This window comes from Chlorocebus sabaeus, chromosome 23, assembly GCF_047675955.1.
Source record: "Chlorocebus sabaeus isolate Y175 chromosome 23, mChlSab1.0.hap1, whole genome shotgun sequence".
NCBI classification, from domain to species: Eukaryota; Metazoa; Chordata; class Mammalia; order Primates; family Cercopithecidae; genus Chlorocebus; species Chlorocebus sabaeus.
The window spans coordinates 41,672,191-41,693,697 of NC_132926.1; the positions used below are offsets into that span (position 1 = coordinate 41,672,191).

The 21,507-nt window shown below is 35.6% G+C and overlaps 1 protein-coding gene across 14 annotated transcripts in view; it reads right to left on the reverse strand.

The window, feature by feature from the left end:
- Nucleotides 1-21,507, reverse strand: part of ANKHD1 (ankyrin repeat and KH domain containing 1) — a 136,552-nt gene that overhangs the window by 39,849 nt on the left and 75,196 nt on the right. For 11 of the 14 annotated variants that reach the window (XM_008014673.3, XM_008014672.3, XM_008014676.3 and 8 more), the window contains 6 exons: nucleotides 20,761-20,888; nucleotides 20,191-20,334; nucleotides 18,845-18,947; nucleotides 8,612-9,370; nucleotides 696-841; nucleotides 426-537 (listed from right to left, as the gene is read on the reverse strand). In XM_008014673.3, the coding sequence (XP_008012864.1) occupies nucleotides 426-537; nucleotides 696-841; nucleotides 8,612-9,370; nucleotides 18,845-18,947; nucleotides 20,191-20,334; nucleotides 20,761-20,888 (1,392 nt within the window). The remainder of the gene's footprint in view (nucleotides 1-425; nucleotides 538-695; nucleotides 842-8,611; nucleotides 9,371-18,844; nucleotides 18,948-20,190; nucleotides 20,335-20,760; nucleotides 20,889-21,507) is intronic. The other 3 variants (XM_008014670.3, XM_008014681.3, XM_008014680.3) reach the window with 3 other exon arrangements.

A 21,507-nucleotide genomic window follows, 5' to 3' on the forward strand; every position in this document is an offset into this window, starting at 1 on the left:
CAATTCTCTAGCATTTTAGCAAAATAAACCCTTCAAGGCAGACACTGATAACAATTTAACATAAAACTGCTCTAAACCCTTATTTGTTAGTGACAAAAAAACCCATAAACACCTAATTAAAAAACTAAGTAAAAATTATTAAAGTTTATACTCATAATGAACTTTGATGCCTCTGTATGAACTACCTCTGGATTAAGAAGGGCAACCACAACTTGCTCTATTTCACTAACGATCTACCGTCTAGTTTTTGAATTTTTGGAGAATTATTTGGCTCTGCAGAATAATGAATCTGGATATTTCTAATTGAAATAGGCTTATCCATCTTATCACTGAGATAGTCTAGGAACTATTTATCAATAATAAAAAAGTTAAAAATTATTTTCTGATGTAACTACACTTGGATTTTATTTCTGACTGATATTTACCTTTTTTGTCTCTATGTTCAATTTTGGCATCCCGTGCAATGAGCACAGATACAAGTTCTTCATGACCACCTGCACAAGCTAGTGTTAATGCTGTGTCATGATTGCTCTCAGTCTAGGAGAAGAAAAAAAATAAGTTAAAATTTTTTTAATAGAAGTTATCAATTTAAGAGTAAATAATACTTCTTTTCACAATAAGTGTAGAATGATAATTTTCCTTTCCAAAGAAAATCAGAATGTGCAGTATAAGTTTAAATAAAGCAATCTACTCACATGTGCATCAATGTCAACTGAAGGATACACAGGAGGCATCGATTGGGAAGCCACATTGCTTGTAGTCTGTGAACAGGATTCAGGTGTAAGACACTCTGTGGTCTGAGAAGAACTGTTGGAACCAGTGGGCAGTCTGGTACTCACAGCTGAAAAACAATATTCATATTGCTAAATTCCACTTAAAAGAGTAAGGTTATTTACACACAGAAAAACACAAAAACAGAAATTTCCATAGCAGTAATATATAGTAATAGTAAAATCACAAGCTTTGGAATCAGACAGACCTACATTTAAATATTAGTTCCAACACTGACTTTCTGATCTTGGGCAAGTAATTTAACTTTTCTGAGCTTCAATTTTCCCTATATGTAGAATGGGGATAATAATGGTACCTGCCTTGGAAGGTTATTGGAAAGACCACGTGAGGCAATGCAGATAAAATACTTTACACAGCACCTGATATTTAGTGCATATACATTAAATAGTAGTTTTTTACATTGCCAATAGGGAGGAAAAAAAATTTCTGTAAATAAAAGGAATTCTAGATTTTAGTTTGTAAAAGTCAATTAGATAAAAATATCCTGTGTACAATTCAAAAAAAGGGGCCTGGGGTGTGTCTGTAATGGCCCACGCCTGTAATCCCAGCACTTTGGGAGGCTAAGGTGGGCATCACCTGAGGTCAGGAGTTTGAGACCAGCCTGGCCAACATTGTGAAACCCCATCTCTACTAAAAAAACAAAAAGCTAGCCGGGTGTGGTGGTTTACATACCCCTAATCCCAGCTACTTGGGAGGCTGAGGCAGAAGAACTGCTTGAACCCAGGAGGTAGAGGCTGCAGTGAGCTGAGATCATGTCACTGCACTCCAGCCTGGGTGACAGAGCTACTAGACTCCATCTAAGAAAAAGGGGGGGGAGGGGAAGGGAGACAAGTTCAAGTATTTCTCACATAAATAGCAGGGAGTATGTGTTTTCAAAATTCAATATTTATTTTGAAAATTTGTTAAAAAATCAATATCTGAAAGTCCAACTATTTTTAAAAAGAACATTGAAGTTCTATTTGAGATCTCAAAATGTGGTTTGAAAACTGAGTTAAGGCTGGGCGTGATGGCTCACACCTGTAATCCTGGCACTTTGGGAGGCTGAGGTGGGCACATCACCTCAGGTCAGGAGGGTTGGGAGTTCAGGACCAGCCTGGCTAATATGGCAAAATCCCATCTCTACTAAAAATACAAAATTAGCTGGGCATGGTAGAATGCGCCTGTAATGCCAGCTACTCGGGAGGCTGAGCCAGGAGAATCGCTTTAACTAGGGAGGTGGAGGTTGCAGTGAGCCAGGATCGCACCACTGTACTCCAGCCTGGGCAACATAGACTCCATCTCAAAAAAAAAAAAAAAAGAAAAGAAAACTGAGTTAAAAGAAATTATGTATTTTATATCTCTGAATATTTCTTATGTTTCATAAGAGATGGAGTTTGACCACAGAGGGAAACAGGACCTATCTCAGGGATGTTGTGAGTAGTCTAAGAGATACTGTATATAAAGCATTTAACACAGTGTTTTTGGCAAATGGTGTGTGATCAATAGATGTAACTATCAGATATTTTATAGGATTGTCAATACTATTATTCATTGTATTGAAAAATAAAAACATTACTATTCACTCAAGAAAGGAAAAACTCAGAAAAAAACATATAATCAGTAATAATATACAAAAAAATCAACAAAGCATCAGTAATGGCAATAACCTTACATTTGCACCCAGATTAAAAGTCAGTCAAAAACACACAAGACTTACAGAAAAATGTAAGCATTTTAAGTGTTGGAAAATATTTTCTGTCTAGAATTTTTTATATGACTAGATCCCATTCAAAGATACTATTCACAAGTGTGAATGACTCAGTTTAGCAGATTACTAGTTTAAATAAGTGAGCAAAGTTTAAGATGCCCAGATATGTTTTTACATGAGCTACCCAGCTCATCCCCACCAACATATATAATGGTCTTGGCAATACAAATTTCTCCAGCTTCTGTCATCACATAGATAACTATTTAGTTACAAATAGGAAGAATTATTACATATGTTTGTTTCACTTATAAGAATATGCAAAATGGAAACAAAGCCTTAAAATGTTTTGTCATTTTTTTCCTGGAAGAAGTGGTCAAGAAAAAATAATAGTAATAATGGAAAATTGTTGTCATTCAATGAATTAAAAACAGATACTATTTTGTTACACCTCCTGGAAATAGCTGATATGTTTGGAAAACTGCTTGAAAAAACAAGACATTGAAGATTAATATGTTACAGAACCATTCTAACAGTAAGACTTCAACAGTGGTCCCACAATTAACAACATATACTTTAGTAAAGAACTACTTTTCTATCAGTATTTTATTTATGTTATCTCATCTCTCTTTTTTATTATGAAAAACAGGTATATAAAAATTTTCTTGAATAGTTGATTAGAGTGCCATGCCAGAATGTGATGTTATAAGAAACTTCTTCACAGAGTTGGCTTTTAAAAAGTACTTTTGTACATTTAACAGCTTTGTTAACAAAAATGTGTTGTTACAATAATTACTATACATTTTTGTACTACATTATCCTAGAAGCATTTTTTCACTCCATGTAATAATGACAGTCAGAAACATTCCAGAGCAAGTGCCTTTAATAGGACTAATTACAAATGAAAAGTTATAAAACTAGAAAATAACAAGAGATTTAAAAAGTGCATGTGGAATAAAGGTTGTATTAAGAGAAAATTACATCAAGAATATGACATTTTCATAAATTCTAAAATATTTCCTACCTCTGAATGAAGTATCTCTGAAAGTGACCACGACAGACTGCTACCACAAACGTCTATATATATAATTCAAATTAAACTTATACGGCATGCTTTTTTTTTTTTTTTTTTTTTTTTAAAAGAGATAGAGTCTCTATGTGTTGCTCAGGCTGGTCATGAACTCTTGGCCTCACGCAATCCTCCCACTTTAGCCTCCCAAGTAGCAAGGATTACAGGCGCAGAGTCACTGTGTCTATTTATCCACTATTTTAAAATGAGGTGAGAGAAGAAGTAAATATAATATTCTACCGGACTTTTTATGAAGTTGAAGAAAGTTTTGTAGGCAATATGGAAGACAATAAATATTATTTAAAAATCTCACTGATACTAGGTGTACATAAAATATGTTGTGAGTTTTTTTTGAGATGAAGTCTCGCTCTGTCGCCCAGGCTGGAGTGCAGTGGCACGATCTCAGCTCACTGCAACCTCTGCCTCCAAAGGCACGTGCCACCATGCCCGGCTAATTTTTTTGTATTTTTAGTAGAGATGAGGTTCCACTGTGTTAGCCAGGATGGTCTCGATCTCCTAACCTCATGATCTGCTTGCCTTGGCCTCCCAAAGTGCTGGTTAGATTAAAGGTGTGAGCCACAGTGCCCGGCTGTTGTTAGTTTTTAAGAAATTTAATTGCTATAATCTGTTTTATGTATTGGTAACTTTATTAAATAGTTCTATGTAAATAAAAACCTATGGCCAGGTGTGGTGGCTCACGCCTGTAATCCCAGCATTTTGGGAGGCCAAGGCAGGCAGATCACAAGATCAGGAGTTCGAGATCAGCCTGGCTAACATAGTGAAACCCCGTCTCTACTAAAAATACAAAAAAATTAGCTGGGCGTGGTGGTGGGCACCTGTAATCCCAGCTACTTGGGAGACTGAGGCAAGGAGAATCGCTTGAACCTGGGAGGCAGAGGTTGCAGTGAGCCGAGATGCGTGACAGTGTGAGACTCAGTCTCAAACAAACAAACAAACAAAAAACCCTATAAAATATTAAGGTTAATCAGAAAAAAATATTTAAAGATTTTATTTTATTTATTTATTTTTATTTTTGAGACAGAGTCTCGCTCTGTCCCCCAGGCTGGAGTGCACTGGCGCGATCTCGGCTCACTGCAAGCTCCGCCTCCCGAGTTCACACCATTCTCCTGTCTCAGCCTCCAGAGTAGCTGGGACTACAGGCGCCCGCCACCTCGCCCGGCTAATTTTTTGTATTTTTAGTAGAGACAGGGTTTCACCGTGGTCTCGATCTCCTGACCTTGTGATCTGCCCGCCTTGGCCTCCCAAAGTGCTGGGATTACAGGTGTGAGCCACCGCGCCCGGCCTATTTAAAGATTTTATTGCAAATCCCCTTAAGAGGATTTCTTAATTACTTTTTAATTCTTAAACCTATATTTACTACTACAGTTATTTAAAGATACTTTAAAATAACAATTTAAGAGCCTATTAAGATGCCAATGATAGTAACAACATAGTAAAAAGCCAAAAACTGTATTAAACTTACATGTACATCAAATCTTAATATAAAAATAAGGGAAATGATTAATAGAATTTCAAAGTCTAAGGAAATAACAATACTTAAAGATAAATCAGAACTTTAAGTTGACACATAGGCATGCATATTACATCTAAGGTTCTTAAACTTTGGCTGAACTGAGTTTGAATCTTGGTACTTACTAGCAACTTAATTTCCCTAAGCTTCAGTTTTTCTTTTTTTTTTTTTTTTTTGAGACAGAGTCTCACTCTGTTGCCTATGCTGGAGCGCAGTGGCGTGATCTTGGCTGACTGCAACCTCCGCCTCCTGGGTTCAAGCGATTCTCCTGCCTCAGCCTCCCGAGTAGCTGGGATTACAGGCATGCACCACCATGCCCGGCTAATTTTTGTACTTCAGTAGAGATGGGTTTGACCATGTTGGCCAGGCTGGTCTCGAACTCTGATTTCAAGTGATCCGCCGCCCGCCTCTGCCTGCCAAAGTGCTGGGATTACAGGCGTGAGCCACAGCTCCCGGACAGTTTGTTTTTCAACAGAAAAATAGAGGTGGGAAAAGGACTTATTTAAAGTATAATTATAATTAGCCCACGAGATAAAGTATATTTACCATTTATTATAGAAGTTGGTGCATGGTAAAAGCTCAATAAATGTAAATAAACTGATATTAGTTGATTTCTCACCAATCTTCGTTCTACATTAGAACTGAAAATTTTGGTCAGGCGCAGTGGCTCACGCCTGTAAAACCAACACTTTGAGAGGCCAATACAGGTGGATCACTTGAGGTCAGGAGTTCAAGAGCAGCCTGGTCAACATGGTGAAACCCCATCTCTACTAAAAATACAAAAATTAGCTGGGTGTGGTGGCAGGTGCCTGTAATCCCAGTTACTCAGAAGGCTGAGGCAGGAGAATCGCTTGAACCTGGGAGGTGGAAGTTGCAGTGAGCCGAGATCAAGCCACTGCACTCCAGCCTGGACGACTGAGTGAGATTCTCTCTCTCAAAAAAAAGAAAATTTGACTAAATATTTCTAGAGCTGCTCAATGGTAAAAGCTATTTTGAATTTCTTTAAATTACTTTATATTCCTAGACATTTGAACTTTGAGAACGACTTGCTATTATGGTAACTGCTAAAAACCCAATGCTCACTTTCAGAAGGACTTGAGGAACCATGTTGCTAATCAAGAGTTTATATAGTCTGTTTGGAACTATATCATGTATGACACGTATCAGACAACACACTAAATGGCTAAGTTAATCAGCTAATCAAGTTGCAACATTAATAAATTATATAAACAACTTATCACAACAAATACTTTGAAAGAATAGCAATAAATAAATAATACTATATTTAAAAAGTAAAATGTTTTGTTATCATACATCTAAAATTCTTCTAAAGTAAAATTTAATTCTCTAAAGTAGAATTTTAAGATGTGCAGTATTCTCTCCTTTACTAATATGAGGGGTAAGAACTAGAGTTAAGTAAAATTAATTATACCTTTGTCCTACTCTATAATCTTACCAATATGTTAATATATTTTACATTGCAGAATTAAGTATTAACCTAATTCACCCTTGCCTTATTTATTTTACCTTCAACCTAAGAAAATTAAGACAAACTTTGACTTAGGAAAATATAATATTTAAATTTAAGATGGGTACATCATCTTGAATAAAGAAAATATAATTACTGCCATATAGTTCAAAACACATAACCTTCATAAAAATGGAAATTTTTACATGAAGATAATTTTTGTACTTGTTGGCTGATTTAAAAGTTAAAACTTATTAATAAAAGAATATTGTACAATGTGGTAGGTATTAATGTCTAACACAAATTAAATTTTATTTGTTTACATTAATATTATATATTAAAAGATAATTTCTAAGCCAATTTTCTAAGTTTCATGCAAACTTTGTAAAAGACTAATTTAACAAATACTTCAGTGAAATAAAATTTGATGTCCCTTAACACCTACAAGTTCCTTTTAGAGCTGTTTCTACATTCTTTAAAAAAAAAAAAAAGTTCTAACATAACTGAACTGATCAGTGACAGATTTCATAACTGCAAACTATGCACTTAATTAGGAACATTATAATGCTAGTTACAGAACCCTACATCTTAAAAATGTTATTCCCAGTTCACCAGTTTCATCATTATTATTCATAATCATACTTCACATTCTAAAATCTGTTTTTACCCAGATTATAAATTAGAATTCCAAATGAACTACAAGAATTTATTCATAATTTATAACAACTTTCAATGCTAATAATACAAAATTAATTTGTGCCTACCAACTGAAGACATAAAAACCCAAATTAAAGAACAAAGAGCCTAACTCCTTAAAATATTTCCCAGAATTTTAATTTTCTTTAAGAAAACTAAGGCATTCCTCCTCTGCACAATGCTACCTATATACATATCAGAGGAGCCTCGAAGGTAATATGACAATTCTATAACCATTGGAAGTCATACACATGCCCAATAAAATTCCTGATTTCAGTAATCTTATTCCACATTTAAAAAGATTCAGTAAAGATCAGGAAGACTAAAGGCTCACAAAAGAAGAAAGGAAACTGAGATAGCATAATTGGGATGGGAGAAGGGGAGGAGAATATGACAAGAGGCAACAGACAACAGTAAGGAAAAAAATGTTGCAATCAAGAGACAGAGGACTGGCCTGCCTTTGAATATCACTCCAGCTACATCTTAGTTCTTGGTCTTCATCCACTGTCAACAGCCATTCTGGCTGCATTTCTGAACTGGGCTCTCATGGAGGTGATACATTCACCAGCCATCTTTAGGAAGGTAAATGATTAATTGCACTGTTTTCCCACTGCTGCAAGGACAATGAAAGGGAAAGTAAACTTGTGCACCTCATTTCATATCTAGTTGTAATTTTCCACACAACAATAAACAGAAACATATACTTCAAGGTTATCAGGCCTTTTTTTCTCTCTCTGTGTGTGTGTGTGTGTGTGTGTGTGTGTGTGTGTGTGGTGTGGCTGTGTGCTTTCATTAAGAAAGTTAATGCAAAAATTCCAATTTTCAAATCATCAAGTCACAATAATTTTAATGCACCTTAATCTTCTTACCACAAATATTATAATATGGAATACTTAGTTTTCTCTGAAAATCCCATTTAATTGGAAATACTTAAGTTGATCTCATAAAATTATAAATTAAAAAAGCAGTGTCATTTAAAATTTCCAGACATGAAAATCACCAGCAGGAAAATTTTAAGTATAATCTTATATGAATAATTCTAAAGCCTACAAAGAAATTCCACTTTGAGATCCCCTACCCAAGTCACAACACACGGTGGTTTTGATACCAAAGGTTTAAAATAAAGGATTGTGGCAACTTTATTTCTTTGCCTTTGCAATATGACAAAAAAGAAGAGGGGGAAACACACTTTTGTGTGTTGGTGCTATTGGGCTTAGTTAATTCACTTCCGAAAGACCTCAAGAAATGGGTAATTTTACAAAGATAGTTCTAAAATGGAAAAGTACAAAGTCTATGTTTTTGGAGGGGTATATAAAGAAGTTGAGCACACAGATTAAAGAGAAATTATTACAGATATATTTCTTAACCCACCTGCTATCAGGTCATCAAGAGTGTCGGTAAGCGTCTGAGCTGGAGTTGCAACCATTAGTCCATCTGGTTCTTGAACTAACAGCCCCTGATCATGTCCAGTAATAGCAATCTGAGGCTGTCCTACAATCTGCTGATTACCTGATACTTTCTGAAGTTCAAGAGAATTTGTCCCATTAGAACCTAAGTCACTGGAAAAGTTACACTGTGGAGATGATAAAGGCTGGACTGGGACAAAATCAATCTGTTCTGCCGATGGTGGAGACTGTTGCTCATCATCAACATCATTATCTTTAAATAAGATTGTGTCAACCTGAGGTAACTCTGAAAAGTGATCCTCTGGGAGACTACCATCTCCTTCCCCTTCCGGGAAGACTCCTCTATGAGAGCACTGCTGGTGTAGAGACACTGTGTCTTTCTGACCTTTGGTTTCCAAGTATTCTTTGGTAAATTGCTGCTGTGTTTTCATCTGCAACTGCCTTTCCACTTTCTGCAGTTCTTTCAATATTTTCTTCTTCTTCTGGACTTGCTCTTCTCTGTTCTTTTTAAGTTCTTCTATCTTATCTTTGTTCAGAGGTTCACCTTGAATTAACTCCAGTGACTTAAGCTGTGCTTTTTCAATAGCACTAATTCTTTGTCCCAGTTCATTCAGCTTGCCTTCAGTCTCCTCAACTATGCACTCCAAAGGCTGGTATGGGTGAAAAGATGGCAGTAGGTCCTGATCTGCTACCTGGAGGGAACTGGACTTCTGCTTGGATGTACCTAAGCACATGAAAAATGTTTGAAAAAGTGCCATGCTAAAAAAAAAAAAAGAAAAAAAGAAAAAAAAAAAAAAGAAGAAGAAAAGAAAAGAAAAGAAAACCAGCCTCCCCTCCCACACACACGGACCTCCCTCCCAAAACCCTCATAACTAATGTTATAGAATGAATGTTCAGAGTCACACCAGAGTCACACCAGTGTTAGGCAGGTTAAAGCCTATACTCATCTACTTCACGCAGCACGAACTAGGATGTTGCTAATTCAAAAACTGTGAAGTTTTAAAAATCTACTCTTTAGGACAGGAGGATTTTGGAAATTAAGTCAGGGGCAAGGAAAAGGAAAACAAAGAGGCGAGAATCTCAAAATTCTGCTGATTAGATTGGACTTTTTAAAGAACACCAAATCTAAAGCAGTATCAAAATAGTGCTGAAAATACCAGAAATGTTAACTGCCCATTTAGAACAATCATTCTTTTAGCAATATTAACTCTGCGAGCAATGCAGAGTTAACGCAAAAGACCAAAACTTACAGATCAAAGTAGGGGAAAGTGTTTTTCAGTCAAAATATTTTTCTTCTTATATTGAAATATAATGTGAAATAAGTTTTTTCAAGACATGTCTTTCTAAAATTCTCCATTAAATATACCTTTAACACATCTGTACCGGAACACTGTTAAACTTACTACACAATGGACAACTTGCATTTAAATGAACCTTCAAGTAAATTCTGTCTATGAGAGAAACAATAAGTGATCCTAGGAGAAAATCACACTTTCCATTTAGGGTTACTCATACTGACAGTATATGTTAACAAACAATGGCAATGTATATTATTTTAAGGTTTCAAATTACACTTAAGTTACTTCCTTTATAACTAAATCAGCTGAAAAATAATTATCAATATTAATAATCCTAACATCTGGACATGAAATGAAGGACATAAATTTTTTGACATACAATACCTACTCTGAGGCAAATCTAAGTCTTAATCTTATTTAGAAGAAGTAGGACTAGGCTGGGCACAGTGGCTCATGCCTGTAATCCTAGCACTTTGGGAGGCAAAGGCAGGCGGATCACGAGGTCAGGAGATCGAGACCATCCTGGCTAACATGGTGAAACCCCGTCTCTACTAAAAATACAAAAAATTAGCCAGGCATGGTGGCCGGTGCCTGTACTCCCAGCTACTCAGGAGGCTGAGGCAGGAAAATGGTGTGAACCCGGGAGGCGGAGCTTGCAGTGAGCCAAGATCACACCTGGGCGGCAGAGTGAGACTATCTCAAAAAAAAAAAAAAAAAAAAAGAAGTAGGACTATTCAGCAACAAAAAGGAACAAACTACTGATTCATGCTACAACATGAGTGAACCTCAAAAACATTATACTAAGTGAAAGAAGCTAGACACAAAAGACCACACATGGTGTAATTCCACTCATATCAAAAGACCACACGTGGTGTAATTCCACTCATATCAAATCTACAGAGACAAGGCAAATCTATAGAGACAGGGACAGTAGTGGCTGCCTGAGGTTATAGCAGTGAATATGAGGATCAGCTGAAAACAGGTATAAGAGATCTTTTTGGGGAGATGGAAATGGTCTAAAACTAGATAGTGATGATGGTTACACAGCTCAGTAAATTTACTAAAATTTATTGTATTGCACATTTAAAACAAGGGAACTTTATGGTATGTAAATTAAACAATAAGGCTGTTTGAAAAAAAAGCCGGGTAAAAAAGTTATCTATTATTTTGAATTGCAGTCAACATATATGAATAACATAGGTAATTCGGGAATTTTTAAAATAAAATCATCCATTGTATTAAAAATGATTCTCAAGTCCAAAGGAAAAAAGGTCAGAGACAAAAAGTGTTCTGAATTTCAAAGGGGTGACAAAACTACTAAAGAAAAAAAAATTAGAGATTCATCTACTTTTTTGCTAGAATAGAGATCTCAAAACTGCAGGTAGCTCAAACATATGCAACATGTGTCATCACTAAAAAAGTCTAAGTTTTTCCCCTACATACTGTCTTTAATAAGGTAAGATGACCACAATTTCAATATCACTGCAATCACTTCCAGAGGCTTAGTTATTCCTTAAATTGCAAAGTACATTGTCTATATTCTATATATATATACACAGTTTTAAGAGATGGGGTCTTGCTATGTTGCTCAGCCTGGTCTTTAACTCCTGATCTCAAGTAATTCTCCAGTCTCAGCCTTCCTCAATTTATATTTCTATCTGAGCAAAATGATGGAAAAAGACTTTGTTCTTTCAGAGCAAAAGCCATTAGATTTGTGAGTTAATTTTATTATTACTTTCCTAAGACTACATAGGAGTCCCTGTTTTGATTTATGGCATTTGTTTAAAGTGCCTAATGACAATCAACAAGAAAAGGAAGGTAAATGGTCACAAATAGCAATGTACAAATCCACAACAATAACAAGGAAATATTCAGTCATGTGATAAATTCAATGACATCACTCGAGTACATTTAGAAGTTCTACAAAGACTGAATGGTCCTTTAAACATCCATTAGTTTCAAAACACCCTTGTATAGTTACTAAGTAATTTGTATTTAAGATTTAGGAAAACTAGCTAAGAGTTCAACACTAACCAGACTGGTTAGTAATTATGTTATGACCCCACTGGACATTCACATATTTAAAATCTTTATAAATAGTATAATCCAAAATAAGAGTAGAATTTTGAGGAAGTAACAGATAGGAATGGCCCTGTCTATCTTGTTAACAAATAATATGCAAGAAGCGTGGAACACAAGATTACTAAGAGTAACTTATTTAACTTAATATACAAACTATAAGCCCAGAACATATGTAGCATTAAAAACGGAAGATGGCAAAAATGATGCATAAAAAGTGGTTCATCTCAAAATAGCCATGGAGTTAGTGGAATTGCCTAGATACACGTCAAAGCACTAACACAAGCTCTAACATCAAGAATAAAACAGATTGGTGAAAAACAGATAATGATTAGTCCTAGAAGCTAAAGCAACATCTACACTTTCTGGGTAGAGATTATGACAAGTATTCTTTTAGCAACAAAATTTTCAATAGGTAATAATTAGTATTATAAGATACCAGAAAATAAAAGGGTTCTATCTCCTTCAAACAGCTTACAATGTCAGATACAAAGAAATCTATTCACTGGTATCAGTGAATGATATCATAAAGTACTATTTAGAAATATAGGTGGCCGGGTGCGGTGGCTCACGCCTATAATCCCAGCACTTTGGGAGGCTGAGATGGGTGGATCACCTGACGTCAGGAGTTCTAGACCAGCCTGACCAACATGGAAGAACCCTGTCTCTTCTAAAAAATGTAAAATTAGTTAGCCCGGTGTGGTGGTGCATGCTTGTAATCCCAGTTACTCAGGAGGCTGAAGCAAGAGAACTGCTTGAACCCGGGAGGCAGAAGTTGCAGCGAGCTGAGATTGTGCCAATGCACTCCAGCTTGGGCAACAAGAGCGAAACTCCATCTCAAAAAAAAAAAAAAAAAAGAAAGAAAGAAATATAGGTAAAGTCGCCATTTCATCTTTTTGGTTTGGTTTCTATCCTAGTCCTTTGCCTCTCATTTTCCCTCCATTAACAAAACTAGAAAAAGTCTGTAGTAGAAGCCATGATCTAGTGACAGCTTAAACATGGCCTTTATTTTTTTATTGGCCTGAAGGAATAAGGTGGACATATATTAGCCAAATATTTTGTTTTTTATTGAATTGAGCTTAATCCTATTAATCATTTTTGTATCTAAAATAATTAGTGCATTGTACAATGGAAAAATAATGGCCAATGGGAAAAAAACATGATACACAGAAGGATCTAGACTAGATTTCATATTTCCTTACTTGGTTTTGTCTAAAATTTAAACCTTGTTCTGCAATTCCCTTGCCTTACATTATCACACAGTACCCTACTAGAATGATTTTTAAACAGCATTCCCAACTGGGTCTCAAATAGAAAATCAGGTTGAGAAAGTATAACTAAAAATAACACAGTGCATCAAATGTAGTAGAGTGTTTATTATCCACTGGAATTTCTGTTTTGATAAACAGATGTATGATGTGTCCTGGGCTTCAGTATAAAATGTTTCTTATTGTGGTCATAGTCAAAAATGAAAGCCACTAACCTAGAACTGACTTATTTTTCCTTTATGTCTAAATATTCATCTGAAAATTTTCCACACTAACAGGACACATTATACATCTTTAACATAGCAATCACTTAACTGTGTCCAAATAAACATCTGTGTTACATGTTAACAGATTAATTCAGTCTTCTTCCTATTACTACAAGTAGTTATATGTTAAAAGATATTATCAAATTTGGGCATGTGTAAATCCACATAAGAATGATTACATAATGGAAAGTGACTAAAGAATATTAGCAGTCAAGTTTCCAGAGGAATACTCAATACCATTCACTGTATATACAATTTTTCTATATAATTTTAATGATTTGATATAAAAATGTGAGAACTTTTCATGTCACTTACTCCAAAAAGCAACTCTAACATATAAAAGCAGCATGCTAATTTCTTACTTTACATTTACACTTCTGTTTTCAATCTCTTTCCCACCATTCTAGAATGCTACTTCTTGATTACTTTTTAAAAACATCTCTTTAATCACAATGTCTTTCTTAAAAATGCTTAAGAATTTTCTTCTGCCTTCAAAATAATCTATATTCTTAGCCTAGCACTCATTAATTTATTCAATAAGTACTTAAACATCGAATACAAGCAAGGCATGGTAGATCATATAAAGATGAGCAACATAAACCCTGCCCTTAAGGAGCTTACAGTCTAAGTAGGGAGATGATGTTCCAAAGAAATTCTTATGTAGATCCATAAAGGGACTGTACAAATATTTTCATCAAAGCATTGTTAGTGGGGGTGAGAAAATAGAGGCAATCGGGATATTTGTCACTAGGAGAAAGGACAAGTAAAGGCATGGAGGATATACAGGGTGTGAAGCACTATGCTATAGGTAGACACAATCTAGAGATAGGTGGATAAATCTTAAAAACAGTATTGAGTAACAAAGGAAAAAACAAAATGGAATCTGTAGCACAATACAATTTATGTAAATTAAAAATACAAGGTAATCACCGGGTGTGGTGACTCACACCTGTAATCCTAGCACTTTGGGAGGCTGAGGCAGGCAGATCGCTTGAGCTCAGGACTTCAAGACCAGCCTGGGCAACATGGCAAAACCTCATCTCTACCAAAAACACAAAAAATTAGCCAAGTGTAGTGGCAGGGCGCCTATAGTCCCAGCTACTTGCAGGGCTGAGGCAGGAGGATTGCTTGAACCTCGGAGGTTGGGGCTGCAGTGAGCTGAGACTGTGCCACTGTACTCCAGCCTGGGTGACAAACTGAGACACTGTCTCAAAAAAAAAAAAAAAAAAAAAAAAATACACACACACACATATATAAAATAAATATTTTATAAGATTTTATAAGAACAAAAGAATATACACATCAAATACTGAAATGATTATCTATGGTGGAAGCAGGGGAATGGAAAGAGAAATAAAAGGGAATAAATGAAACGTAGAAGTTATGGTGATAAAGCACCAGAAATTGAGTATGATTAATTCAATCCTCTACACTTGAGGTCCCAAGTGGAGGGGAGGAAGCAAAAGTGACAAGAACTGGAAGAAAGATCCAATGAAGTACTCTAGAAGTTCAGAGAAGAGGAAATTACTCCTCAGGAGGGCTTGAGGTCTACACAAAAGATGTGTTTTGTTTATCCTGACATAACTTTAAATGCTCTGCAGCAGATTAACTCTAAGTTACACAACTTGCAAAAGATCAAAATGAATCTTCTCTTAAAACCTTTGTAGAACCAGTTATAACAACACAACGGATTTACATTACTTATGTATCCTTTCCCATCTGAATGTTTGTAACTGCAGGTAATAAATAATGCTAGAAAACTGAGCACATTACTCTGAGTTTCATATTTTGTTTATGGACGTGATTCTGAGGCCTCTGTTAGATGCTACCTAGAATCTTGAATCCTTGAAAACCAACAACAGACAAGTGAGATCAAGTTGCCTAAATCGGGAGGATATGAATCAAGATGGACAGAGCCTGTACAACTGGTACACATGGGGCATAAAAGAAAAGAATATCTGAGTAGAACATATATCAAACACCTGGGTAAGATTTATGGGCATTAATACATTTTTAAAAGGATGAGGATATTAATAATAAAAAGATTTATTGAAAACAGACAGGAGTAAAATGTTATAAGAATCTGAAAAGATGATTGCTGGAAGAGGAGAAGAAGAGAGAATAAGAAACCTTTGTCCATCCCTAATCACATACACGACACAGAAGTAATATATGGACTTAGAGGAAACAAAAACAAAAGGGTCAAACAGCAATTTCACCACTCAAGGGAACTCTTCCAGAGACATAAAAGAGAAGCTTGAAGAAGAAAAAGGAGCTTTAAGTATTAAAAAAAAAAAGTTATGTCTTTAATTATTTAAGATAGGTTTTCCTATCCTGGTAATTCAGTGTGTTCTTTTCCATAATTAAATGGAATTTAATTTTAATTCTTCCTAATTCATAGCAACATAATATTCTATGATATGTGTGATTTATACTAACATGACATTTTAACACAATGCATTATCGCAGTTTGATCCCGCATAAATAACTGTTAGATTGCCAATGCTATTTGGTTGATAGCAATAGCAGGTGCCCAAGTGTCTAAATACAAACGTTAATTAGGGATAACCCTAATAATTTAGTAAAATGAAAGATTCCTTAGAAAGGTAGCTCATGTTTATCCTATTTAGTAAGAAAACATCAAAATGCAGAAAATAAATAAATAGTCCAAGATATTTCAGTAAGCAAAAATATGGTTGCTCACTAGAGTATAAACTTAAAAAATCACTACCTAAACATCTCAGATTATTTACATATTAAATCTAAATTTAAAATGTTTTTATTTCCTCTTGGCATACATTGTATCTAGCTTATTTCTTGATTGTTTTGTGGATCTGCGTTATTTATTTATTTATTTTTATTTATTTATTTTTCTGGACTGTCGCCCAGGCTGGGGTGCAGTGGTACAATCATAGCTCACTGCTGCCTGGATCTCCTGGGTGCAAGTGATCTTTCTGCCTCAGTTTCCTGAGTAGCTGGGACTACAAGCACAGGCAACCATGCCTGGTTAATTTTTAAATTTTTTTAATAGAGACAGTTTCTCCTATGCTGGGCAGGCTGGTCGATCATTCTGCCTCGGCTTCCCAAAGCATTGGGATTACAGGTATGAGCCATGACACATAGCCTACTTTTTTTCTTTTTCCAGTTTTTTTTTTTTTTTGGAGACAGGGCCTTGCTCGGTGGCTCAGGCTGGGGTGCAATGGCACACTCATGACTCACTGCAGCCTCGGTCTCTCAGGCTCAAGTGATCCTCCCATTACAGACTCCCTAGTAGCAAGGACTACAGGCTTGTGCCACCACTCCTGGCTAACTTTTGTATTTTTTTGTAGAGACAGGGTTTCACCATGTTGCCCAGGCTGATCTCAAACTCCTGGGCTCAAGCAATCCACCCACCTGTCCTGCCAAAGTGCGGAGATTATAGGTGTTGAGCCCCTGCGCCTGGCCCTAATTTTTTTCTGAGAGTCTCACTCCATCACCCTGGCTGGAGTGCAGTGGCAAGATCTTGGCTCATTGCAACCTCTGCCTCCTGGGTTCAAGTGATTCTCATGCCTCAGCCTCCCTAGTAGCTGGAATTACAGGCGCGCACTACCACGCCCAGCTAATTTTTATATTTTTAGTAGAGATGGGGTTTCGCCATGTTGGCCAGGCTGGTCTCAAACTCAAGTGACTGGCTTGCTTCAGCCTCCCAAAGTGTTGGGATTACAAGCGTGAGCCAACACATGTGGCCTATATTTTTTTAAATGATTTTTTTTTTTAGACGGAGTTTTGCTCTTGTTGCCCAGGCTGGAATGCAATAGCCTGAACTCAGCTCACTGTAACCTCCACCTCCTGGCTTCAAGCGATTCTCCTGCCTCAGCCTCCCGACTAGCTGGGATTACAGGCACCTGCCACCACACCTGGCTAAGTTTTCGTATTTTTAGTAGAGATGGGGTTTCACCATATTGGCCAGGCTGGTCTTGAACTCCTGACCTCAGGTGATCCACCTGCCTCAGCCTCTCAAAGTGCTGGGATTACAGGTGGGAGACACCATGCCCGGCCAGTGATTCTTATTTAGTACTGAATTTCCAAAGCCAAAGTTACTACAGTCCTCTATAAGGTTTAGCCAAATAAAAACCAGAAAAAAAAAAGAAAAAAAAAAAAAAACCAAAAACAGAGGCATTTAGCCTTAAATATTTTACTAAAGGTTAAATATCAGCTGATTATGATACTTATGGATGCATATTTAATTTGCTTTTTAATTGTTAAGATTAAAAACAGCAGGAAAATTTTGAATAGTTAGGTGTTCCATGAAAAACTGTTAGAATTAGCTTAAGTCAGAGAGACTACAGATATTTCATCTCTGAAATTAATAGTTTAGCCCTGGAGAAGGCCCCCAATATTTTAAATTACTAAAATTGGCATAATTTGAAAGAAGTTTCTGTTGCTGTAACAGTCAACCCAAACCAAGTTTTCTTAAATCAGTGTTACAGATATTAATATACACTTACATACCTCATTGTGATTTCAATATCTAGGTCTTGATTATCAAACACTAAATGAACTATGTTTGTAAGTTTGTTTTTATATAGTTTTAAACATCCTACATATTAACTATTTTCTTTATTTCAGGGAACTCAGATATTACAGCCATACATAATTATCAAGTGAAGGTACATTTATACATGAAGGTACTTTTCATTTACAAATATAAAGACAGCAGAAACATATCAGAGCTCATAAACTTGAGTTTTTTAAGTAGTTTACTCTCCTTAATAGTCATTTGGATATTACTTGTATACATTTTATTTTGATAGTTTTTTTGTCCAGGTTCACATAGTGACAGATAATCTACTATATTCAGCATTGCATAAATGCAACTGAATGTAATTCTTAAACTTCTCACTCATTAACTCAATCAATGTTACAAAAACTTAACTAGATAGCAAATATGCATTTTCATTCTTCATATACTATTGGTTAGCTAAAGAATTATCAAATGAAAAATGAATGTCTGATAAACTATGGTTACTTTAATATAATTAAGAACTTGGCTTGTTTCTTAAGTATTTTCATCTGTGCCAGATGAAAGCCACATCTTCAGTATGTTAACAGGAAAATAATAAGAAGTCATTTTTCCTAACACTTATGTCTTTTTGGTTTTAGATAGTAAGACTATTTGCATTTGTCAGAATTATCTACCTCAATTAGCCATGGGTACACAGTAACTCTGTACCATTAAGGTACATTTCTGCATTTATTGATTAGGTGAAAAAATCCCCTTTTTAAGAAAAATAATTCAGTAACTAACCTTTTTGCCCTCCTAAAAGGGCAGGAGAGTTCTCCTGTGAAGTTCTGTCAGGTTCCTGGGGAGGTACAACCATGGCAAGTGTATGCATTGGCACACGTGGAACCTAAAAAGTCAACTCAGAAAAAAATCATCTCAGACCAAAGAATAAAAGAAAGTCCCATAAATAAAACAGACATCCTGTTTTAGGTTATCTTCATATACCACCAAATGCACTTTTGTTTCCTAAAGCTTTTTTTAAAAAAAAGCTTTCACCAAACTATAATTTTTGAGACTACTAATTAGACAGTCAGGTAATCTACAAGTAGTCAATGATTTTAAGCTAAATGGAAATAACATTACTCCCTTGCTGAATAGAACACCTTGCTGGTTCCAATTATAGCTAGGGGTACAAGTCACATATTCACTACCCACTAGCCAATTTACCCTTGCTTGAATTCTACATGGATCAAAAGAAAACAAAAATCTAATATATTTCTTGAATTGGGGTATGCTAGCAGTTTTCAGGATGACTTTGTGGAAAAGAATTTAGGATCTCACCAACTTAATATACTAGTAAAATATCTATATTTTCTCCATAATTTAAAGTAGGTTTAAAAGTTACTTTAATGAACTTTTAGCGCTTATGTTACCTATACTTTCATGGTTGACAAAAGTCACTATCTCTAGGATAATTAATACTACCTTGGGTGGTATTAAGAAAATGCTTTTTCGGCCGGGCATGTGGTTCATGCCTGTAATTCCAGCACTTTGGGAGGCTGAGGCAGGTGGATCGCCTGAGCTCAGGAGTTTGAGACCACTCTGGGCAACATGGTGAAACTCCATCTCCACTAAAACACAAAAAATTAGCCAGGCATGGTGACGCACGCCTATAGTCCCAGCTACTTGGGAGACTGAGGCAAGAGAATCACTTGAGCCTGGGAGGCGGAGGTTGCAGTGAGCCGAGATCGTGCCACTGCACTCCAGCCTGGGCAACAGAGCAAGACGCCATCTCAAAAAAAAAAAAAAAGAAAAAAAAAAGGAAAAAGCTTTCTCTTGATTCTCTTCTTAAAAAACAAATAAAAAACCCTGAAAAACCTAGTTGTAATAAGATAACAACTTAGAATACTTACGTTTATATTTGATATTAAGTGGTTTTTAAAAACCACTATTTTCAATAAATAAGGCAATAACAAATTTCAGTGTACCTTTAAAGAAAATAAATCCTAAAGAATTTAGAATCATGATTTTTTTCAATATGTAACAGAAAATAAAAACAAGTCCATTTTGCTTAAAACTGACTTTAAACAAAAACTTCTAATCACATTGAAGAATATTTATGTTAACAAATAAGCTCCATTTTACTTTACCTGAGACTGATCTTGAGAAGGTGGGGTGAGCTGAGATACATCTGTGGTGGGAACTGACAGAACATTATTTGGATAATCCAACAGATAAGAAACTACATTAGTATGGCCACCCTTTGCAGCCTCAATGAGCATTGTTGAACCATCCTGAAAAAGAAATGCCATGGTAATTAATTCTTTATAGTTTCTTAGCAGCTCATATAAAATCAAAACTCATTTAAACAGTATTAAATATTAAGCACTAAGATCAAACATATTTTATAACTATACATGTATTTATACATATATGTAAATAATACATGTATAGTTATAAAACACACATATATAATACATGTATATATAAAAAATATATATATACATGTGTATATATGTATAGTTATAAAGCGCACACACATATACATATATGTGTGTGTGTGTGTGTGTTTTTAATAGACATGGGGTCTCCTTATGTTGCCCAGACTAGTCTCAAACTCCTGGGCTCAAGTGATCCACCCGCCACAGTCTTCCAAAGTGCTGGGACTATACGCATAAGCCATCACATACGGCCTGTTTACTTATTTTAAAGTAGACTACCTTGAGTCGATGAGTAGGGTCAGCCCCATGAGCCAAGAGTAGCTCAACAACTGCCAAGTGGCCTCCTGCACATGCCAGTGACACTACTGTATGATCATTATTGGCTGTAGCCCTGTTAACATTGGCACCTTTGAAGAAAAATAAATAGCAATCTTAGCAAAGGTTGAAATCAAGCGAGTTCACAGTTAATATCATTTAAAAATTTTTTGTGAAGTATAATGTAGATACAAAAAAGTATACAAATTATAAGTATATAGTTTGAATTTTTTTCACAAAATGAATACACACCTGTGTAACCAGCACCCAGAGTAAGAAACAGAACATTATCCACATACCAAAAGCCCCATCTTGTGTTCCCTTTCAGTCACTACCCAGCCTCCCAATGGTAACCACTACCCTGACTTCCAAACTGGTTTTAGTTTTTGAACTTTATATGAACGGAATCATACAATGTACTCTTTTGCGTCTGGCTTCTTTCACTCAATATTATATTTGTGAGATTCATCCACAATGTTGCATGAAGCTGTAGTTCGTTCATTCAATATCACTTTTAAAATGGAAAATCTAGAAGACTAAGATTAATAAATATATACACGTTAATGTAAGCATCAAATAACACCACTGTATATAACTCAAAATGTTTCAAAGACATTTTTGATCTACTAGAAAGTGGCAATATAGCCAGGTCTCAAAGTAGAGAAAACAGATTTTTTTAAGCAATGTTTAAGAGATATATAATTCTTCATA